The sequence below is a fragment of the Pinus tabuliformis genome, chromosome 2_2, assembly GCF_031772625.1.
Source record: "Pinus tabuliformis cultivar Carrire ecotype Pingquan chromosome 2_2, CPIR1, whole genome shotgun sequence".
Classification (NCBI taxonomy): Eukaryota; Viridiplantae; Streptophyta; class Pinopsida; order Pinales; family Pinaceae; genus Pinus; species Pinus tabuliformis.
This window is the reverse complement of record NC_142300.1, coordinates 434,213,529-434,232,896: the sequence shown is the minus strand read 5'-3', so window position 1 is coordinate 434,232,896 and position 19,368 is coordinate 434,213,529. Positions and strand designations below refer to the sequence as shown.

Sequence of the window (19,368 nt, the reverse complement as noted above, 5' to 3'; positions counted from 1 at the left end):
GCATTCATTAGTAATTTTTACAATTCTTATGAAATATACGAAACAAATTCACAAAATAATCATTATCTCATTATTGAATCCGAAGTCTAATAACTTGCCTATGAAGTTCCATGTGAATGTGCTCTAATAGTTTCATGTTACAGTAGGCCAACTATTAATCATATTTGCAATTTAATATGTGTTAGGGTCCAACCCTAACCCCCTTATTTATGTAATAGGGTCGAGTCATAGTTATACTTAAGTAAAGAGTCAATAAAGCCCATATTAATAATTGTAAGTGGTTGACTTGCATTTAAAGAAGGGACCACTATTAGTTGCAAATGGGCCATGGTATTAATAAGAACCATGGTATTGACCCATGGTATTGCATGTATGAATCCTATATAAAGGATAGAGACTCCCCTCGAGGAGCATCGTGTCTTATTTTGTAATTGAGCCCAGCTCTATTGGAGGTTGCCCCCTCGAAGAGGCAAGTGAACATTGCTTTCCTTTCTGAATAATAAAATACTTGCTGTTATTTCTTATTGTTCTGTGTTCTGGGTATATTTCTTCGCATATTTGGTATTCTGGTATCTTCTCGCAGGTCAAGAGCATAACAAGTGGTATCAGAGCACTTTCCAGGGCCGGTGGGATCTCCATTTTTAGCAAAAAAAATTTGGCTAGAGACGTGTTCCGACGTCTTTAAACCACAGGATCTGTTGTTGAGCGCATAAACCTGCGGATTTTGGGAGGCATGCATGCAGGAAATACAAGAGGTGGTCACGCTTGTTGGACTCCCTTGTAACCCATGTGGGTATCCCTTCGAGTAGTAGCACATTAGACAGAACCGTGCACAAACTATCTTCCAAGTACCCTCTGGGTATATCGGAAGCCCCCTAGGCTCTCTTGAAACCTCGCCATAGATAAAACGTCGACCGTCTTGTTACTACAGTACACCAAGAACAGCACTCGGTAGAGATTACTCGCGTGTATGATAGGGTAATCGGGTTGTACGGCTAAGGGTACGGTTGATCCTCCTTAATTGGTGCCCTAAAAGATTGGGTTGAGTACTACTGTCAGACCCTTATGTATATTGTGATCCGTAGCACCTGAAACTCCTTGAGACCATAGTCCCTTGTCTCTCTCTAGATCACGCATCATCTTTGCCAAATCAGATCTAGCAGATGGGGTTTTGTCGCAGTTGCAACAATCAGTTCCGCCATTTAGATCTCTCAAATCTGCCATTCAGATCCATCAGATTCGCCAATTAGATCTATTAGATCCGCCATTCAGATCTAGCCGTTTGGGTTCTGTAGCAATTGCCACAATCAGATCTGGCATTCAGATCTAGAAGCAGGGGTTCGATCACTGCCACATTCCTACTCACACTCTGCAGTTGAGGGCTCGACCCTCCCGAGACACTTATAGGAGACTTAAACCATAAGAATCAGGTCGACGAGCTGAGCAAGGTGGTACCATTCACTTGTTAGCGTCAAAAATTTCGGGTGGTCCCAATTTTATTTTTTTTTTTTCGCAGTAACGATAAGTGCACCGGATCAGTGCATGGTACAAACCAGAGCTCAAGCTATGGACAATGAGAAGATCAACACCCTTGCACAAAAGTTGGACGCATTAATGACGACGATCTAGACCTTAGCTGACACAATCACAAAGGGCAAGTTGGGGGAACAATCAGAGGCATATGATTTTAATGAAAACATTGAGGGCGAGTCTAACCATTCTCTTCACCTCTTTGAAAACCACCAACAGTCCAAGCCGCGACCACCCAAGTTGGACATTTATAAATTTGATGGCTCTCATCTGGCCACATGGCTAGCACAAATGGAGCAATATTTCACATTGAATCACATTAGAGATGATGCGACTCAGCTAAGTGTGGGTAGCATGTACTTGGACAACAAAAGATGGCAATGGTGGCAGTGGCATCAACGTTGCTATGGAAGGCCCGTGACTTGGCAGGTATTCGCAAAAGCCCTTACGGATCGCTTTGACCATGAATCTAATTTTTTGGGTCGTCTTACTAAACTCCAACAGACAAGAATAGTTCAAGAATATATTACAGCCTTTGAAGCCTTAATCTTCCACACAGGAGGTCTACGAGATGAGTTCTACTTGGAATGTTTTGTCAGCGGTCTCAAAGAAGCCATACAAGCCCACGTCCGACTGCAACACCCAATCTCATGGCTGGATGCTTGCAAGATAACTTGTGAAGTAGAACGCGCGTTAGCGACTTAGCTAATTTGTCCAAATTTCATAGCCAAGGGTCGCCCCACCCAGGCTCCAAGCACTACCCAAACACTTAAGGTTCAAAAGGTGTCACCAGCAGAAATGGCAGAAAGAAGAAAGCAAGGATTGTGTTACTACTGTGATGAGAAATACTCCCCGGGGCATAAATGCAAGGAACCCAAATTCTTTCAAATTGATGCTACTGATCACAGTTCATCGGAGGAAGCCCCACCATTTGAGGAACTAGAGGAGGAAGATGAGGAAAACTAGCCGGACAATGCGCTCCCAGCTACACCTGACGAACCAGTTATCTCGCTTCATGCTTTGGCAGGGATTTCTTCTCCCCAAACTCTCAAAATCAGAGGTTTTATTAAGCATCGCCCTGTAGTAGTCTTGATTGATAGTGGTAATATGCATAACTTTATCCATCAAAGAGTCGCTAAAGCAATGCATTGTTTTGTCAAAGCAGTCTCTAATTTCCAGGTCCAAATTGCTGATGGGGGGACAATGAAATGTGAAGGCCGCTGTGAAAATGTCAAACTTCAAATGGGGGATTATCAGCTAAAGACCCACATGTTTTCCATACACATGGGAGGGTGTGACATTGTCTTGGGTGCTGAATGGCTCCACACACTAGGCCCAATCACAATAGATTTCCAGGAGTTATATATGAGCTTTAAGTAGAAAAACCACACACATACCCTCCGAGGACTCCAGGCAGGTGCTCCCTCTATCATCAGCTCGCATAGGATGGAAAAATTGTTAAAAAGGGCCACCATGGAGTTATAGCCCAATTTAATGCCATCCAGGCCTTCAAACCCACTTCTCTTCATATTCATCCTGAGATGCAACAGATCTTAAACAACCATCTGCCAGTCTTTGACAAGCCTCATGAGATTCCACCCTCGAGAGGGGAACATGATCATAGCATTACTTTGGTCCTAGGGGCCCAACCACCAAATGTGCACCCATATACATATCCATTCGCCCAAAAGAATGAAATTGGAAAAATCATCAAGGAACTCCTGGAAGCAAGCGTCATTCGTCCTAGCATTAGTCCTTATTCATCGCCTGTGGTCATGGTGCACAAGAAAGATGGGGAATGGCGTATGTGTCCAGACTTCAGGGCCCTCAACAAGATTACGGTCAAAGATAAATTTCCCATCCTGGTTGTCGATGATTTGCTGGATGAAATAAATGGGGCTCAATTCTTTACTAAGCTCGACCTTCGCTCGGGCTACCACCAAATTCGCATGAAAGAAGTAGACATTCCAAAGACTGCTTTCCAAACTCATGAAGGCCATTTTGAATTCTTGATCATGCCATTTGGTCTTTGTAATGCCCTATCCACTTTTCAGAGCTTCATGAACCACCTGATCAAACCATATCTCAGAAAATTTGTCCTTGTTTTCTTTGATGACATCCTCATCTACAGCCGCACCTGGGCCACACATCTTCAGCATGTAGATCTGCTCTTACAACTACTCCGAAAGCATAAATTATTTGTCAAGATGTCCAAGTGCTCTTTTGGCATGGAAGAAGTTGAGTATTTGGGCCACATTGTGGGGCGTGAAGGTGTCAGGTTGGGCCCCAAAAAGATCCAGGCAATGTAGGATTGGCCTCAACCAAAGACCTTGAAGAGCTTGAGAGGATTTTTGGGTCTCACGGGCCACTATCGCAAATTTGTCCGCAATTATGGTCACATTGCTAGACCCTTCACTCACCTTCTCAAGAAAAATTCATTTCTTTGAATGATGAAGCGCAACAGGCATTTATAGCTCTCAAACATGCCATGTGTTGCACTCCCGTATTAGCACTACCCAACTTCACCAAATCTTTTGTGATTGAATGTGATGCTTCAGGTATGAGTATTGGGGCGTCTTAATGCAGGAAGGTCGACCCTTGGCCTTCACTAGCCAACAACTAAGTGGGACAAATCTGGGACAATCTACCTATGAGAAGGAGATGATGGCCATCTTACATGCAGTAGATACCTGGAAACCATACTTATTGGGGCGGCGTTTCCAAATCCGCACAGACCATCAAAGCCTTAAATATTTTTTGGAGCAACACCTATCCTCGCCACAACAAAATAAATGGCTCGCCAAAATGTTGGGATATGATTATGAGATAATTTACAAGAAAGGGCGCGAAAATGTCGTAGCAGATGCTTTATCATGCCAATTTGAGGAGGAAAGCACCCTGCTCGCAATCTCCCTTCCCATTCCAGAATGGATTGAAGAGGCTCACAAGGAATGGTTTTCACATCCTTTGCTCTCCCAACTCATTAATAAATTGCAGGCGAATCCAAATTCCACAGCGGGCTACTCTTGGCAGGATGAGATTCTTCGCTACAAGGACAGAGTCGTGATATCACCAACATCCACCCTCAAAAGTCGCATTTTGGCGGAGTTGCACTCATCTCCCACTGCAAGCCATTCAGGCTTTCAGAAGACTTATGCTCGCACTCAATGTTCATTCTTTTGGACAGGCATGAAAAAGGACATTCTTACTTTTGTAGCTGAGTGTGACATATGTCAGCGCCACAAAGGAGAAACAGTCAAATCCCCAGGCACATTACAGCCATTGCCCATCTTGGCCTCAATCTGGACGGAGGTTTCTATGGAATTCATTACGGGTCTTCTGAATTCAGGCAACAAGTCAGTCATCATGGTGGTTGTGGATAGACTTTCTAAGTATGCTCATTTTTGCGCCCTACCCCACCCTTTTACACCGGCTTTGGTGGCTCAATCTTTCATGGACCAGATCTTCAAATTGCATGGCATGCCCACTTCCATTGTGTCTAATCGTGATCCGATCTTCACCAGTAACTTTTGGCAGGAACTCTTCAGGCTACAAGGTACCCAACTACAACTCAGTACTTCCTATCATCCCCAAACTGATGGTCAAACTGAAGTAGTCAACAAATGTCTGGAGACCTACCTTAGGTGTTTCACTTCAGAAAAGCAACATCTATGGGTACAATGGTTACCTCTAGCCGAATGGTGGTATAACACTAACTATCATGCCACCACCAAAATGACTCCATATGAAGCAGTTTATGGTCAACTCCCTCCTTCACCTACTTCTTATATCTAGGGATGCTTGAAGGTACAAGCAGTGGATCAACTCCTACAAAACTGCACAACCATGCTGGCCCACCTCAGAGAGAATCTCCATCAAGCTCAAAACCGCATGAAGCAACAGGCATATCAACATCATTCAGAACACAAATTTCAAGAAGGGGATCAGGTATTTTTGAGGCTGCAACCATATAAGCAAACATCACTCAAAGATAAGGGGTGTCAGAAATTATCTCCAAAATTCTACGGACCATATCAAGTACTTCAGCGCATTGGAGAAGTAGCCTACGAGCTAGCTTTGCCACCCACAGAAAAAATCCATCTAGTCTTCCATGTCTCATGCCTCGAGAAAGTTCAAACCAGTCTACTGGAATTGGATGAAGAAGGTTCAATCTGGCTCCAACCTGAACAGGTTCTTGACATGCGAGAACGGCACCTGCGCGGCCGCACGATCAAGGAAGTCCTCGTCAAGTGAAAAGACACCTCTCCAGAAGATGCGACATGGGAACCAACCACTGTCCTTCAGCAATTTCCGCAACTTCAACCTTGAGGACAAGGCTATTTTTATGGGGGAAGGGCATGTTAGGGTCCAACCCTAACCCCCTTATTTATGTAATAGGGTCGAGTCATAGTTATAGTTAAGTAAAGAGTCAATAAAGCCCATATTAATAATTGTAAGTGGTTGACCCGCATTTAAAGAAGGGACCACGGTTAGTTGCAAATGGGCCATGGTATTAGATAGATGGTATTAATAAGAACCATGGTATTGACCCATGGTATTGCATGTATGAATCCTATATAAAGGATAGAGACTCCCCTTGAGGAGCATCGTGTCTTATTTTGTAATTGAGCCCAACTCTATTGGAGGTTGCCCCCTCGAAGAGGCAAGTGAACATTGCTTTCCTTTCTGAATAATAAAATACTTGCTGTTATTTTTTATTTTTTTGTGTTCTAGGTATATTTCTTTGCATATTTGGTATTCTGGTATCTTTTCGCAGGTCAAGAGCATAACAATATGTCAATATCTCGTTTAAAAATCATCAAAAAAATAAAATCATGATAATTTAGTGCATCACATCTATTTATAACATATTATTTACACATTATATCAAATTATAAATAAACCATTAAATCACCATCAAGTATACCCATGCACAAAATAAATGTTTTCATCATCATAATAACAATCATATAACTATGTCTCCCCCATCACAGGCAAACATGACATGCATGATGGGATGTGATAGGCATTGACATGTGAGGGGTAAATGGGAGGCAGGAGTAGCACCCATATGGCAACCGAGAAATAAACCTAATACAATGACTAATTGAGCTCATAATAAAAATCATAATGAGGGATCGTGGAGCTGGACGATGGGTGGTATGATCTAGTTTAAGATAACTCAAAAAATGAACTATTGACGAGTCTGTGTTAGGAATGTATGAGCAAAGGAATCTGCATGAGGGGAAATCAATGTGGTATCAATCAATACATTGAAAAACTGGTTCCATTTACATTCATAATGGTCGAGTGGCTAGCATCAGTGATTATCCTTCAACAAGCATCTTGTTGATTTTATAGGGTATTTTGGCTCATTTTTATCCAACAGTTCCAAGAGCGAATCTGAGTCTCTTGATATTGTTAGTAGATAAATATTTGGGGTTTTGTTTCCTAATTTTGTTTGTAGGATAGAAGTTCTATATCATAGCTAGCTTGTGAACCGAAAATCAAAGGCGACAAAAGAGGTTTCGAGGTTCTGCATTTAGATTCCTCATCAACAAGTTCCATATTGCTCTTATTTATCTATCGTTGCTTCTTTGGTCTTGTCTTTTTTCATCTACTTTTACAACGATTGGAAAGTAGTTGCGTCAGATTGGGCTCTTGCCAACCTCTATCTCTCTATTCTCAGTTATGGCTCCTTTCTGTTATAGTTTCGATACTTTTCAATGGAATATTCCAATTATTTTTTAGCTAGATTATATTCCTTGTTTGTATTCTTTTATTTATGTTGGCCCTAGGTGCTCTTGTATTCCTCATTCTCTACTTTCGCCTTCCCTATTTTTGGGAACTTCTACGATTTTCTTAAAATATCAACTTCCCTCCTCCCCATCTTGGATTCTTATGTGTGAGTGGTCTTTCCAGTGTCAAACTTCATTCCTTCACTATGCCTAGACAAGGATGACGTGGAAACTGAGGGGAACATTACAATAGTTCTCTCCCATCTAGCTCCAGAGCGCAATGCTTTGCTACTATCTATGTTCATTCTATTCTCCTTGCCACTCGAGCTAAAATCTAGGAGGCATAACAAGAGGCAAGGCTGGAATGTCGTTTCATAACAAATGTAGATGTGGAAGGTGAGGTTGGAGGGTGGATCCCTAGCATAGGGAGCAACACCACTAGAAACACAAGATGCATGTAGACCATCAACATATATTGGTAGCTGAAGACAATAATGGGAGAGGTCTTCATGGAATGATCAAAGTCTCAATAAGAAATCATGTTATGTATTGATGAACTCCAAAAGCAGACAAACAAGTTCATTAACATAATATCAATTCTGACAAAAATGATAGCTCACATAGAGTTATCAACATCAAATGAAGAACATGCTTATTATGATAAAATATGGGTTGATTCACAATCCAAGTAGCTAGTCCCTTAGCTAATATTTGTATTTATTTTTATCAATAAAAATGTTGCAAGCATAACTATGAATTTTCAAGTCTTTGATAGTGGATAGGCAAATAAGCTAAAACTTTGACGTCTAGTTAATTTTGTTTTCAGTTCAAATGATATGTTATTGCAAAAACTCTATTGCTATTCTACTGGTCTGGGTTCCCTTGTGGTAGACTAGTAGAAATAACGATTTTTGCATATTTGAAACATCACAACGATACAAATCCCGCTCGACTAACAAGAAAAAATGTCCGATAACAAGAAAAAAAATCATATAACTATGTCATTTGCAAATAGAATTAGATAAAACAGATCACTACACTCATCTGCGATGATCCTAAGCATAGTATTATGATCCATAGTCGAGTGATAGCCTCTATATCCGAGCATTAAGTCTTTTTCCATGGTTTTTTATCCATATGTTGATCTTCTTTTCCAAAATGCTTCCATATAACTTAGCTAAAATTGGGCTAATCACAATGGTCTTGTAAATAGAGAAAGAGTTTTTAATCCCGCTTTTACAAATAGGTACAACAAGGCTTTGAGTCCATGGTTTAAGGAAGCTTTGCTTGACTACAGAATTGAAGAGCTAGTGCATGCGAGAGATGAGGATAAACCTCATTTAACTTGGTAGCCTTCAATGTCCTTAGTTTTCTCTTTTACAAATTGCTTAACTCCAAACTGTATGTTTTTATAAAAGAAAACTTCATCATTTCGAGAAAAAATTGGAATATTGTTCACAACATTAAAGGAATCACAACAATTTTTAAGGCAAGAATTTAAGTCCCTCAAGTGAATTACATTATTTTATTTGTTTTACGAATTAAAATTTCCCTCCAAAACATTTTAGAATTTAGCTAATACACATATAAAAACTTATATTACTTCCTATTTATCTATTTAAAAAATAAAATAAATTATATTAAAAAAATATTTTGCATCATCAAATCACATAATATAAATTTTTGCCGCAATTAGTGTTTTTCATCAAAAGTCTGAAAATAGATTATCTTAAAATCACATAATATAAATTTTTGCCACAACTAGTGTTTTTCATCAAAAGTCTGAAAATAGATTATCTTAAAAATTACTTAGAGAATAAAATAAGTTATCTTAAAATTATGATAATAATCTATCTTTATTATTAGAATTCTATCTAAAATAAAGAACCGGAAAAAATTAGAGGTGACAATATCTTCCATCTACTTTAATTATAAAATAGGCTCAAGTCAACTATAATCTAAATTATGATTTCCTTTGGATGAGAAGTAGACATCAACATTGTTTTCCACTGAAAAGTCGATTTCTTTGTTGTTTTTGGGAGGTGAAAGACTATGGGTTAACCCACATCAGGTTCATCCAGATCAAATTTCCCAAGAAAGACGCTCTTTTGACACCTTCAATATTCAAATATCAAATAAGGCCAAACTTTTAAAATACGCTAATTCTGGCGCGCCAGATCTGTGGTGTGACCATATCACGGATCCATATTTTTGATTAGTATTTTGAATCGGGGCTTGCATTTCCATCTCCAGAATGGAGAAGGCAGAGGCAGAAGCAGAAGCAGAGCCTAGTGGCAATTCACAGCTGCCCGAGATGACAGAGATCGACCTTTCATCTTCACGGCCCCCGAAGCTCAACACAAATGCTCTTAACAAGGGCAAAGCCAATGCTAATGACAGGGAGGAAGCAGAACCTCCAAATAATGAGATATTTGATCGGACTGGGAGGGAATCGAAGCTTGGGCTCTACGAGTATGATTCACTCGTTAACATTGTGGGTCTGAAGAGGTATGTGCTAAATTTCTCTGAAAATGTAATCATTTAAATTTCTGGTTCTCTCTATACTCGGCTATGTTTCCTTTTGCCTTTATAAAACTCGACGAAATTTCTTCATCACATATGCCCCATGGATTATTTCATTGCTTTGAGGGTAGCTGCGGGCCCCATAAAAACTTTTGTATTTCACTAGTTAAACTACAATTTGTTGGATTTGAACCAGTTAAAACTTACCATTAGCCTTGTTAATCACAAATTTTAACTCGTATCTTCGACATTACTTACTAAGGTGACCTCACTATGGCAGACCTATATAACATGGGTTTGCTTCCATATGGCCCTGCAATAAGGAAAGTGAAGAATAGTTCCCAAAAGTGGAAAAAATCACCAAATAAGTTAACTCTAAACCAGATATTTCAGCACAGTCAGTCGGTGTAGGAAAGCATATTTTCCCAAGGTGGTCAATTATGCTATTGATGAAGGGGAGAAACCGCTTGTAGTTAAAGGAGGTTGGGGGTTTAATTGGTCCTTGCAAACAGATCCATGTGGGCTGAACGTAAGCTTGGGGTAATAGCATTGTTAGTCATTTCTCAATGTCAGAGTGACCCTAGGCACATCTAAAATGTAAGTCTCTTAGTTCATGATTCGCGTGCGAATTTGGCGACATTGAAATCTGGGGAAAAATGCCAGTGCAATGAAAAGTGATAAAATTCACCATTAAATATTATAAATATGATAAAATTCTCCATTAAAAATGATAATTGATTCATGGTGACTAAAGTTACTGAATTTGGTGAATTAGTCCTCGTGTTTGAGATTCGGCGAATTTCGTATTTTCCCAAATTATTTGCCAATGTAATGACTAGGTCCTAAAATATAATGTCTGGAATTTTTAATTGGTATAGAGCATAATTGTTGGGGTCAGCACATCCAGCCACGGGATGGGTAGCCATGAAACAGAGTTTTCAAATTCCAGCCCTTAGAGGCCATATCTCCACCATACCAACAGAGAAAGTCTCCTAGAGGTGACCAGAATTAAATAAATGCACGCACAAGTGTCATAATTAGGATACAACAGAAAGAAACAAGCGTCGATTAACGGGAAGTTATGGCAAGCAGATGTCCATGATCAGATTTAAGCATAATCATGCATGGCATGCAAAATACATTTATTTCTTTTATTCTTAACTGTAACTGAAGTATTGTATTAGCAAAATATGCGAAAACGCAACAGGGTACTTCAATAATCTCTAGCCTGCCAAAATTCTGAGGCAGGAAGGTCTAACTCAGACATTGTCAACATGCCCAAATAGAACATGGTTGATTGACTGCCAAATACTTAAAGGACTTACATTCCAACGTTTCTGACATGAGTATATTCTCACTAACTGATTACATAAACATGAACAAAAGTAGAGTGTGATTATATTGGCTTTTGGGTGTGACTTCTTGTTATCGTTGGTTGAGATGTTACTAGATCTTTTCTTTTTTCTACTTTTAGTTTTTACTGACTTATGTTGAATTCGGAGGAGTGCTTGCTGAATTGATTGGGTTTGGAGTATTCCACTGTTTTATCTTGATATGCCCAACTTTTTGGTGTCCGAGGGCGAGGCTTATCATCTGATTCATGACCCAAGATTGGTGGATGGGGATCTTCTTTTAGCGGACTTTGGGGGACTTGATCTTGTTGCTTTCTTTGGAAACTGGAGTTGCTTGAGGTGGAGGAGGTGTTGGAGGAGGTTTGTCTTGAAGGACTAACAGATGATCCTTGGTGGAGTCAATCCACAAAGTAGATTTTTGTTGCTTCTTTTTACTGTTCTTTAACTCACAAGGACAATGAGTAGCTGTATGGCCTGTATTAAAACAAGCCATACATTGCAATGAAACACACTCATAATCTAATTTTTGAGTCCAGGGGAAATCTTTCCCAGTCAAATTAATTTTAGTTGGAAACTCAAGACAGGTCCATTTCCACACAGATTTTGGCACAAGTAGCAATGCTTCTTCTTTGAGTTTCTCGGGAGGCAAAATGGAACTTTCCTAAAGCAAACCCAATAGCCTGAAGAGAGGGCAAACCCCATAGATGCAGCAATAGATTTGGAAGCTACACCCAAAAGAGAGTAGAAGTTAGGACATTAGTCACAGGATCAAAGGAGGGAGACAAAGGTTTCAGAAACAGACCAACATTGTCCCAAAACCATGGACTGGAGTTAAAAAACAGATCCCTATCTTCAACACTGTTAAACTCCACAACAAAAAATCCCTTAGTGCAAGGGTGGATGGAGACTTCTTGCTTGATCACAAGAAGCCAATACTTTGCTATCCAAGATTGAAGATCTGTAAGCCGAGGCCAAAACCCAAAAAAAATGGCGAATCAAGCTGCTAGATTTGAGGCACTTTGCTTCCTCATCAGCCCCCAAGCCAATAGGAATGGAAATAAGGGAAGAAAGTGCATAAAATTGTTGAACCATAGCTTGCTTGAAGGAAACAACACAACCAGAGGCAATTACTGAATATGAAACCTCAGGTCCATAAGAGACATGGCCTCCAATGACTAGATTGGATAGATCCCTCATTGAACAAAACGAGAGGCCCTTCCAATCCGCAACACAGGAGCAAGGCAGGGCCTCGAGAATCACAACCACATAGAAAATAAACCCCAAACCCCAAATTGTAGGAAAAACTGCAGAAGCAATTTGCAAACTGTGACCTCCTCTAGATCTTATGCTGGGACACACTACAGTTCCAATTAGGACGATACACAAAGGCAAATCTGCAATCAAGCAAGGATGAAATGATGGAGGCAAGGCTGGGATGCTCTACAAATGGTCCCTGAAAAAGCTGTGGTGGTAGGAAACCCTAGCTGTGTGCAATCCATTAGGAAAATTGGAGTACCAAGTAAAGGCCATATTTCAAAAAATGTATGAGAAAAGTCTATGCAACCACGTCTTCATGTTGTACTGTAATGTCCCTTTTCGAGAACAAAAGAAAGGAGTCAATTAATTTAATAATTTAATGTCATCTTAGAGGTGATAGTGAGTAATTAAATTAAAAAGGGGATTATTAAGTGACTTTTGATTTAATTAAGAAATAAAACTTATAAAGTCACTTTATTACTAAAAAGTGACCCATGTTATTTCAACGACCCGTTGTATTCGACTAATGGTATTTGGATGGGGAAAATTGTAAAAAGCAGAAGGGAGTTCATTGGGACATGATTGATTATTGATTTTTGACAATTGTCTCGGGAGCTCTAGTATCTTACGGTGTGAGGGGAAACCCTTGTGGAGATCCCAATTATTTCGGTGGTGGAACTATCCACCCTAGTTGGTGGTGATTAGTTTCGATGGTGAAACAACCAACCGAGCTAGTCTGAAGGGGGAACCATTTTAGGTTCTCCATGTTGATTTTTCAAACTATCTTCTATACAAATAATTTACTTCCAATGATTTAGCCCTTTTTCACTTTCTTATTCATAAATCCATCATTAAGCAATTACACAAAAGACATCAACAATATTACATTTATTACAGTAGGATCATGAAGAGACAACCAAATAAAGAACACAAGAATTTACCCTGGGAAAACCCACATGGGGGAAAAACCCAACAACCTTCTTCTTAGAGAAATATTCAGTTCAACAAGAGATACATTAAAGTCAAGCTCATGGTCAAACTAACCAGCAAGATGTCACCTCAAGACAACCACAAGATGCCGAGTCAAAAATGTCACAAAGATGTCTTCAACATGCTCCTCAACAACTCAGACTAGGTCTTTAATAGAGGCTGAAATTCGGCCTGCTCCTCTCCACAGAAAACTCAGAATATTCCATAGAAATCTCGGACTTTGACCTCAGGAATCTTCGGACCTGTAGCAATGTTGGAAAATTAGAAAGGCAGGAAGATTTTCTTATGATGATAATTACTTGTGATATTCTTGTGTTCTTATTAACTTTCTTATGTTCTTCTTTTATTTTGTTTTCATCAAACAATTATCAAATACAAAATATGAAGATTAGCGACACCAGATGTAGGCGGACAGCCAGGCAAAAACCCTATACAGGAGAAAACCTGGTCAACAACTCTTCCTTCAATAGTTTCACAAGACAAGACGATATAATCCAAGACTCTTTGATCTAGACACAAACTTTCTCCAATCACCAAGTCAGCCCTTCCTTCCTCTTCAGATGATATCCTTCTAACAACTACTTCGACCTAGAACTCCGACCTTGTAGTGGCAGAACTTCGACCTAGAACTTCGATCCTGTAGCAACAACTTTGACCTAGCACTTCGATCTTGCAACAAAAGAATTTCGACCTCCCCAACAATAGAATTTCGACCCAACAACATAACTTCGACTTGCAGTAGAATCCAGAATTTCGACCCCAACAGTAGCCCAGTAACTTCGCACGTGTGAGAGAGAGATATCCCAAAAATTTGATCTTGGCTTTCCCTGCAGTTCCCCTCTTTCTGCAACTTCCCACTTTTTCTGCTACTCCTTGTGTAACGAACTTGTGTCAGTGCTGCTCCAAATGAATCAAACTACACTTCTATATATAGCCTTTCCTGTGGGTCGAATTTCCCTAATGTAGGCCGACTTGATCAGGTAAGGGCCGACTAGGTGACAAATGACTTATTTGACTCAATAATAATTCTTTTTACATGATACAAAAGCCCAAGAAGGGTCAAATAAAATGGACAAAGACTCTAATGACTCAAGATAAAACCTAGAAGTCCTCAATGGGGACTTTGACCTAGAAAATGATGACCCAAGCATGAAACCCATGCTTTAATAAGTCATTTTAATAATAATAAAAATTTATGTTTCTTTCTTTTGATAAATACATTTCATTATGACTCAAATACAATTATGAAGATCGAACCTAGTTATATTCTTCAACACCCCTCTTAACTATGGAGGTATTCATAATTACACATATATACACAAGTACATGGAAGATCTCAAAACACATGAACTACGAAAAATTTAGGCACACACAATGCCACATACTAGATTCTTGACCAAGGCAATCTATCCGGGTGGGACTAAGATGGACTAAAGCTTTTAGCCTCTCTAGGTACCATCAGGCTTACTTATTAACCGTCAACCCAGGGAATTAGGTGCATAATGCAAGGTCATATTTCTATGACCAATGACACCCTCCCTACTTTGGGAACTAGACATCAACACACAGGCTGACTAGATGTCCTTCGAGGCATTTTGGATTACACACAATGCCTCAACAAATCTCTTCCGATCAAACGGATCAGTAACATCATGCATGCTCCAAAACTTCGAGAGATTTACCTGAACAATCACAACCCCAATCAGTAACAAAATTTCAAATACATAAGTAAACACAAACCTTCGGGGTCTTCAAACATCTTGATGCTGCCTTGATTATCTCAATTTATCACAGTGGGACTTAGAGGCTTCCCAAACAAATTTGACAGAAGTTTCCTCAACCATACAGTTGTGAAAATTCCTAGATCTAACAATCTCAGGAGTCCTACTGCAACTAGCTGAATCTACTTCACCTAGATCGTAAATTACATTACAAGCTTATTTCAGATTTCTTCTTGAAACATTGAAGTAAATTACTGAAGTAGCCTACACCAAATTAAATATGATTATGAAACATAGAAATTGAGCAAGGAAAATAGAAACACATAGGACATCGTTATTTTTGGACAATAGTCCCCGGAAAAACCCAATGCATGAAAATCGGTGCAGCAACTCTGAGGGTTTTATTATTATGCAGGAGAAACTCCGAGTACAATTCTAGGATGCTCAACTAGCAATCCGATACAGAGAGAATATTGAACAAAAGACTGATGAAATGATCTCACCTTGTCACTGGGAGAATTATTGACTGATCCTGCTGAACTAGAGGCTTTGCGTCACCCTCTATGTGGTCTCTGCGCATAACTGCGTCACTCCCGACAGTTTCTGCGTCACCCCTCCTGGGTATTACGTTGCCCCTCTTCCAGATCCTCTGCTGGCTGAGGAAATTGAACTTTTGCCTCTCGGACTCACATCTCGGCTTCCGGTAATTGAAACTTGACTTCCCCTCAAGGACTGCGCTGCCTCTGCGTCAGCACTGCGTGGGCTAGCGTCAGCCTTCCTCTGGACGTCTTTCTGTCCTCTTTCTGCCTCGTACTCTTCGGAAATTCTTTCTTATGGATTGTCACTACCCCTCTATTGCAAGAAATCTCCTCAATCAATTTTTCCTCTCGAGAACTTCTCACTTCAGAAAAAACTGATTTCCTTGATCTCTCAATGTGTCTTCCAAATGACCCTCAAGCCCCTTCTTATATCTTCCCGCTGGACAACCAACGACCTGGATTAAATCATAATCAAAGGCTCAGATCGTTTTGACTTGATACATGTTTTTTTCTAGAAGTTTCACCCATGATTAGATTAATACCCATTAATATTTTAATTTTCCTAAGTTTAGACCTAGGAACCCCATTAAAACTATTAATTATTTTAATAAAACCACTTTTGGGTGGAATTTCCCAAAACCCTTTCTGGGTTCTTTGGAATACATGTGCTCAAGCCTCCCTGCAAAATTTGAGGCTTAGAGCACATCCAATGCTACCCCAAATCAACAACAACTTCCTTTCCTACTTCACATGCAACGACATATTCTACTTCATCACTACTTAATGCAACTAGATCTTTCTTTTTATTCATTCACGAAATCATAGCAGATCTCAAACTAAAACATCTACCATAAATATCATAATATGCTCTCCTTCTCAACTGGAGATATATGCTTTCTTCTATCTAGACTCCCTCTTAACTTAGGGAGATCAACTACTTTCTATAACATTGGAGAGTTTTTCATGGCTTCATTCCTTCTTATCAAAGTCATCTTGATCATCATCATTCATATAACTTCCTTCATCATGCTTACCAATCAAGTTAACTTTACTTACGAATATCTTCAACATCTTGAATATTATGTACCTGCACAACTTAAACAACAAGTACAACCAAATACATATATAGAAGCATGAAGTTAACTATATCAGAGTCATACACTAGACTTGATCAAATACCTAAACTTAGTTAGGTTCATAATCAACAAGAGACACATACTTCTATACTTCAACTTCTTGCTCGAGTTTGGTTATAAACCCTAGATCACATCATTTAAAGTAACTCAATCAAGAGTCAGTGTCGTTATATCTAGGGCCTCAATATTACTTTTAGAGATATGACAGAGTCTTCTATGATATATTAGAAGCAATTCAAACAAGTACAATGCATCTAACAATTTTCAGAATTGATATGATAGACTTCTACCATGATTCCATCTTTGAGACATTAAGCCTTAGATATCAACAAACAAAACCAATCACAACACTATCTAAGGTGTCAACAATATGACCAACTCCTACTAGGGTTTGTTGTAAACCCTAGATTTTATCATCATAATGGCAACAATATCACCATATCCTAGAATATCAAACTTATACTAGGGCTTAGTTACAAATCCTAAAATTTACACACTATAGCACATATACATGTCTAAGATTTCATAATCATGCATAAGCATATCATAACAACATCTATTAGATAAACCCAAACAATTTAGACTAGGGTTTTGATCAAACAAACAAATATACGCTTAGGGTTTCATTCCTAGGAGCTTACTCTAGATATTGTAAGCGTTTTACTCATAAACCCTAATTTACTAAAAACTCTAAAGGTCTAGGATTTCAATACATAGACATTACCATCCAATCTTAAAGGACTAAGGTTTCCATAAAAATACCAAAACCCAAAACATCAAAAGAATAGTATTTTCTAGATTTCATCAATAACCCTAAGTGGACTAGGGTTTCATAATCAATATCGACACACCCTTAGGTTAGGGTTTTACAGAGAACCTTTTTAGGGTTCTATAAGAATGATCAAATGTATAAAGAGGGTAGATTCAATCTAATGATTAATCACTGAAATAAGAATCTTTATGATTTAAAGGTCCTAGACATAACGATGTTAGTAATGTAAAGCAAATTATTAAAAGAAATGAATAAACCTTTATCATGGAGAAAACAAGGCTTGTGGTCTAAGACATACCTTTGAGTTGTTTCTGACAAACCTTGTAGGACATCACATCCAACCGAACTATCATGCTTTATCTTGTGAGGTCTACTCCACAACCCTTGAGCATTCAACAAGCTTTCTTGAACAAGGAAAATATGAAAAGAAATGTTATTAGCATCTAATACAAACACATATAGATAAGAGAGGCAAACCAAATATAAAAGGATAATGCAAGGAGTAAGATACTTATCTTTCGTAAAATGGTGAGGGCTCCCTCTTAATCCAATCTCGAGGGATACCTATAACTTTATCAAAACAATTCAAAAATGTTTTTCCAAAGCATGTTAAACCTATAAGTACTAGAAATCAAAACATAAAGGAAAGCAATTCAAAACTTTGAGTAGAAGGATATGTATGGGATAAAGTCCTTAAGAGTCCCTCGCAAATAAGTCTTTGACTTCAGATTCTTCCATCTTGTTTTTCTTTGGTGAACCTTCTTCGGCAAAGTTTGCTTGATCCCCTCCTTTTATTCCTTGGATTCTGAGGACAATCCCTTCTATAGTGACCCATCTTGTGACAATTGTAGCATTCAATCTTGGATAGGTCTATCTTCTTCCTTGGCCCTTTAGACTTCTTGAAGGTTCCTTTATTCTTGCGATGAGCAGAATAGGCATTTGAAATTTTCTCCTCATTCTCTTTGTTACTTACTAAGGAAATTTTGACTTCTTCTTGACTACATGCATTCCATAATTGTTCAAATGTAGGAATGTCCTTCCAACTATTGATCCCTGATGCAACACTCCAAGAAGTTGGTAATCCTAGAAGAGTAGTAATCATGAGCTCCTTTTCAATTACTATTTCATCTATTGCCTGGAGCTTATCTTTGATTCTAGCTATCCTTACAAAGAAGGATGCCACAGTGTCATCCTTTGTCATCTTCATGGTTCTTAGTTCATTCTTAAGTTCGAATTGCCCTAATGTAGGCCTACTTGATCAAGTTAGGGCCGACTTGGTGTGGAGGTGACAAATGACTTATTTGACTCAATAATAATTCTTTTTACATGATACAAAAGCCCAAGAAGGGTCAAATAAAATGGACAACGACTCTAATGACTCAAGATAAAACTTAGAAGTCCTCAAGGGGGATTTTGACCTAGAAAATGATGACCTAAGCATGAAACCCATGCTTTAATAAGTCATTTTAATAATAATAAAAAAATCTTTTTCTTTCTTTTGATAAATACATTTCATTATGACTCAAATACAATTACGAAGACTGAACCTAGTTACATTCTTCCACAAGCAGGAGTCCCTTCACACGTGCGGGGGGGGGGGGGGGGATCTTCCTCTAGATATCTTGGCTGACTTTGTCTTCGTATTCTCGACCTGCTTTCTTGTCTTGTCTCCTTCACTTGCTTAGATCAGAAATATACTTGATGAAATGAGATGCGAATCTGTTGTGACATCTCCTAGTTAATACTTCTCTCATTGTAAATACTTGTAATTATTTAAATGGTTGAGAGAGGGATACAAATTCCATTGCTT

The 19,368-nt window shown here is 38.9% G+C and overlaps 1 protein-coding gene across 4 annotated transcripts in view; it reads left to right on the top strand.

The window, feature by feature from the left end:
• Positions 1–9,253: 9,253 nt before the first annotated feature.
• LOC149193118 (cation-chloride cotransporter 1-like) overlaps positions 9,254–19,368 on the top strand; it is a 291,136-nt gene continuing 281,021 nt past the window's right edge. For 3 of the 4 annotated variants that reach the window (XR_016254409.1, XM_089404786.1, XM_089404785.1), the window contains exon 1: positions 9,254–9,776. Coding sequence is in view for 2 of the 4 variants with exons in the window: in XM_089404786.1 (XP_089260912.1) it covers positions 9,523–9,776 (254 nt within the window). In the remaining 2 variants the exon portion in view is untranslated. The remainder of the gene's footprint in view (positions 9,777–19,368) is intronic. The other variant, XM_089404787.1, reaches the window with a different exon arrangement.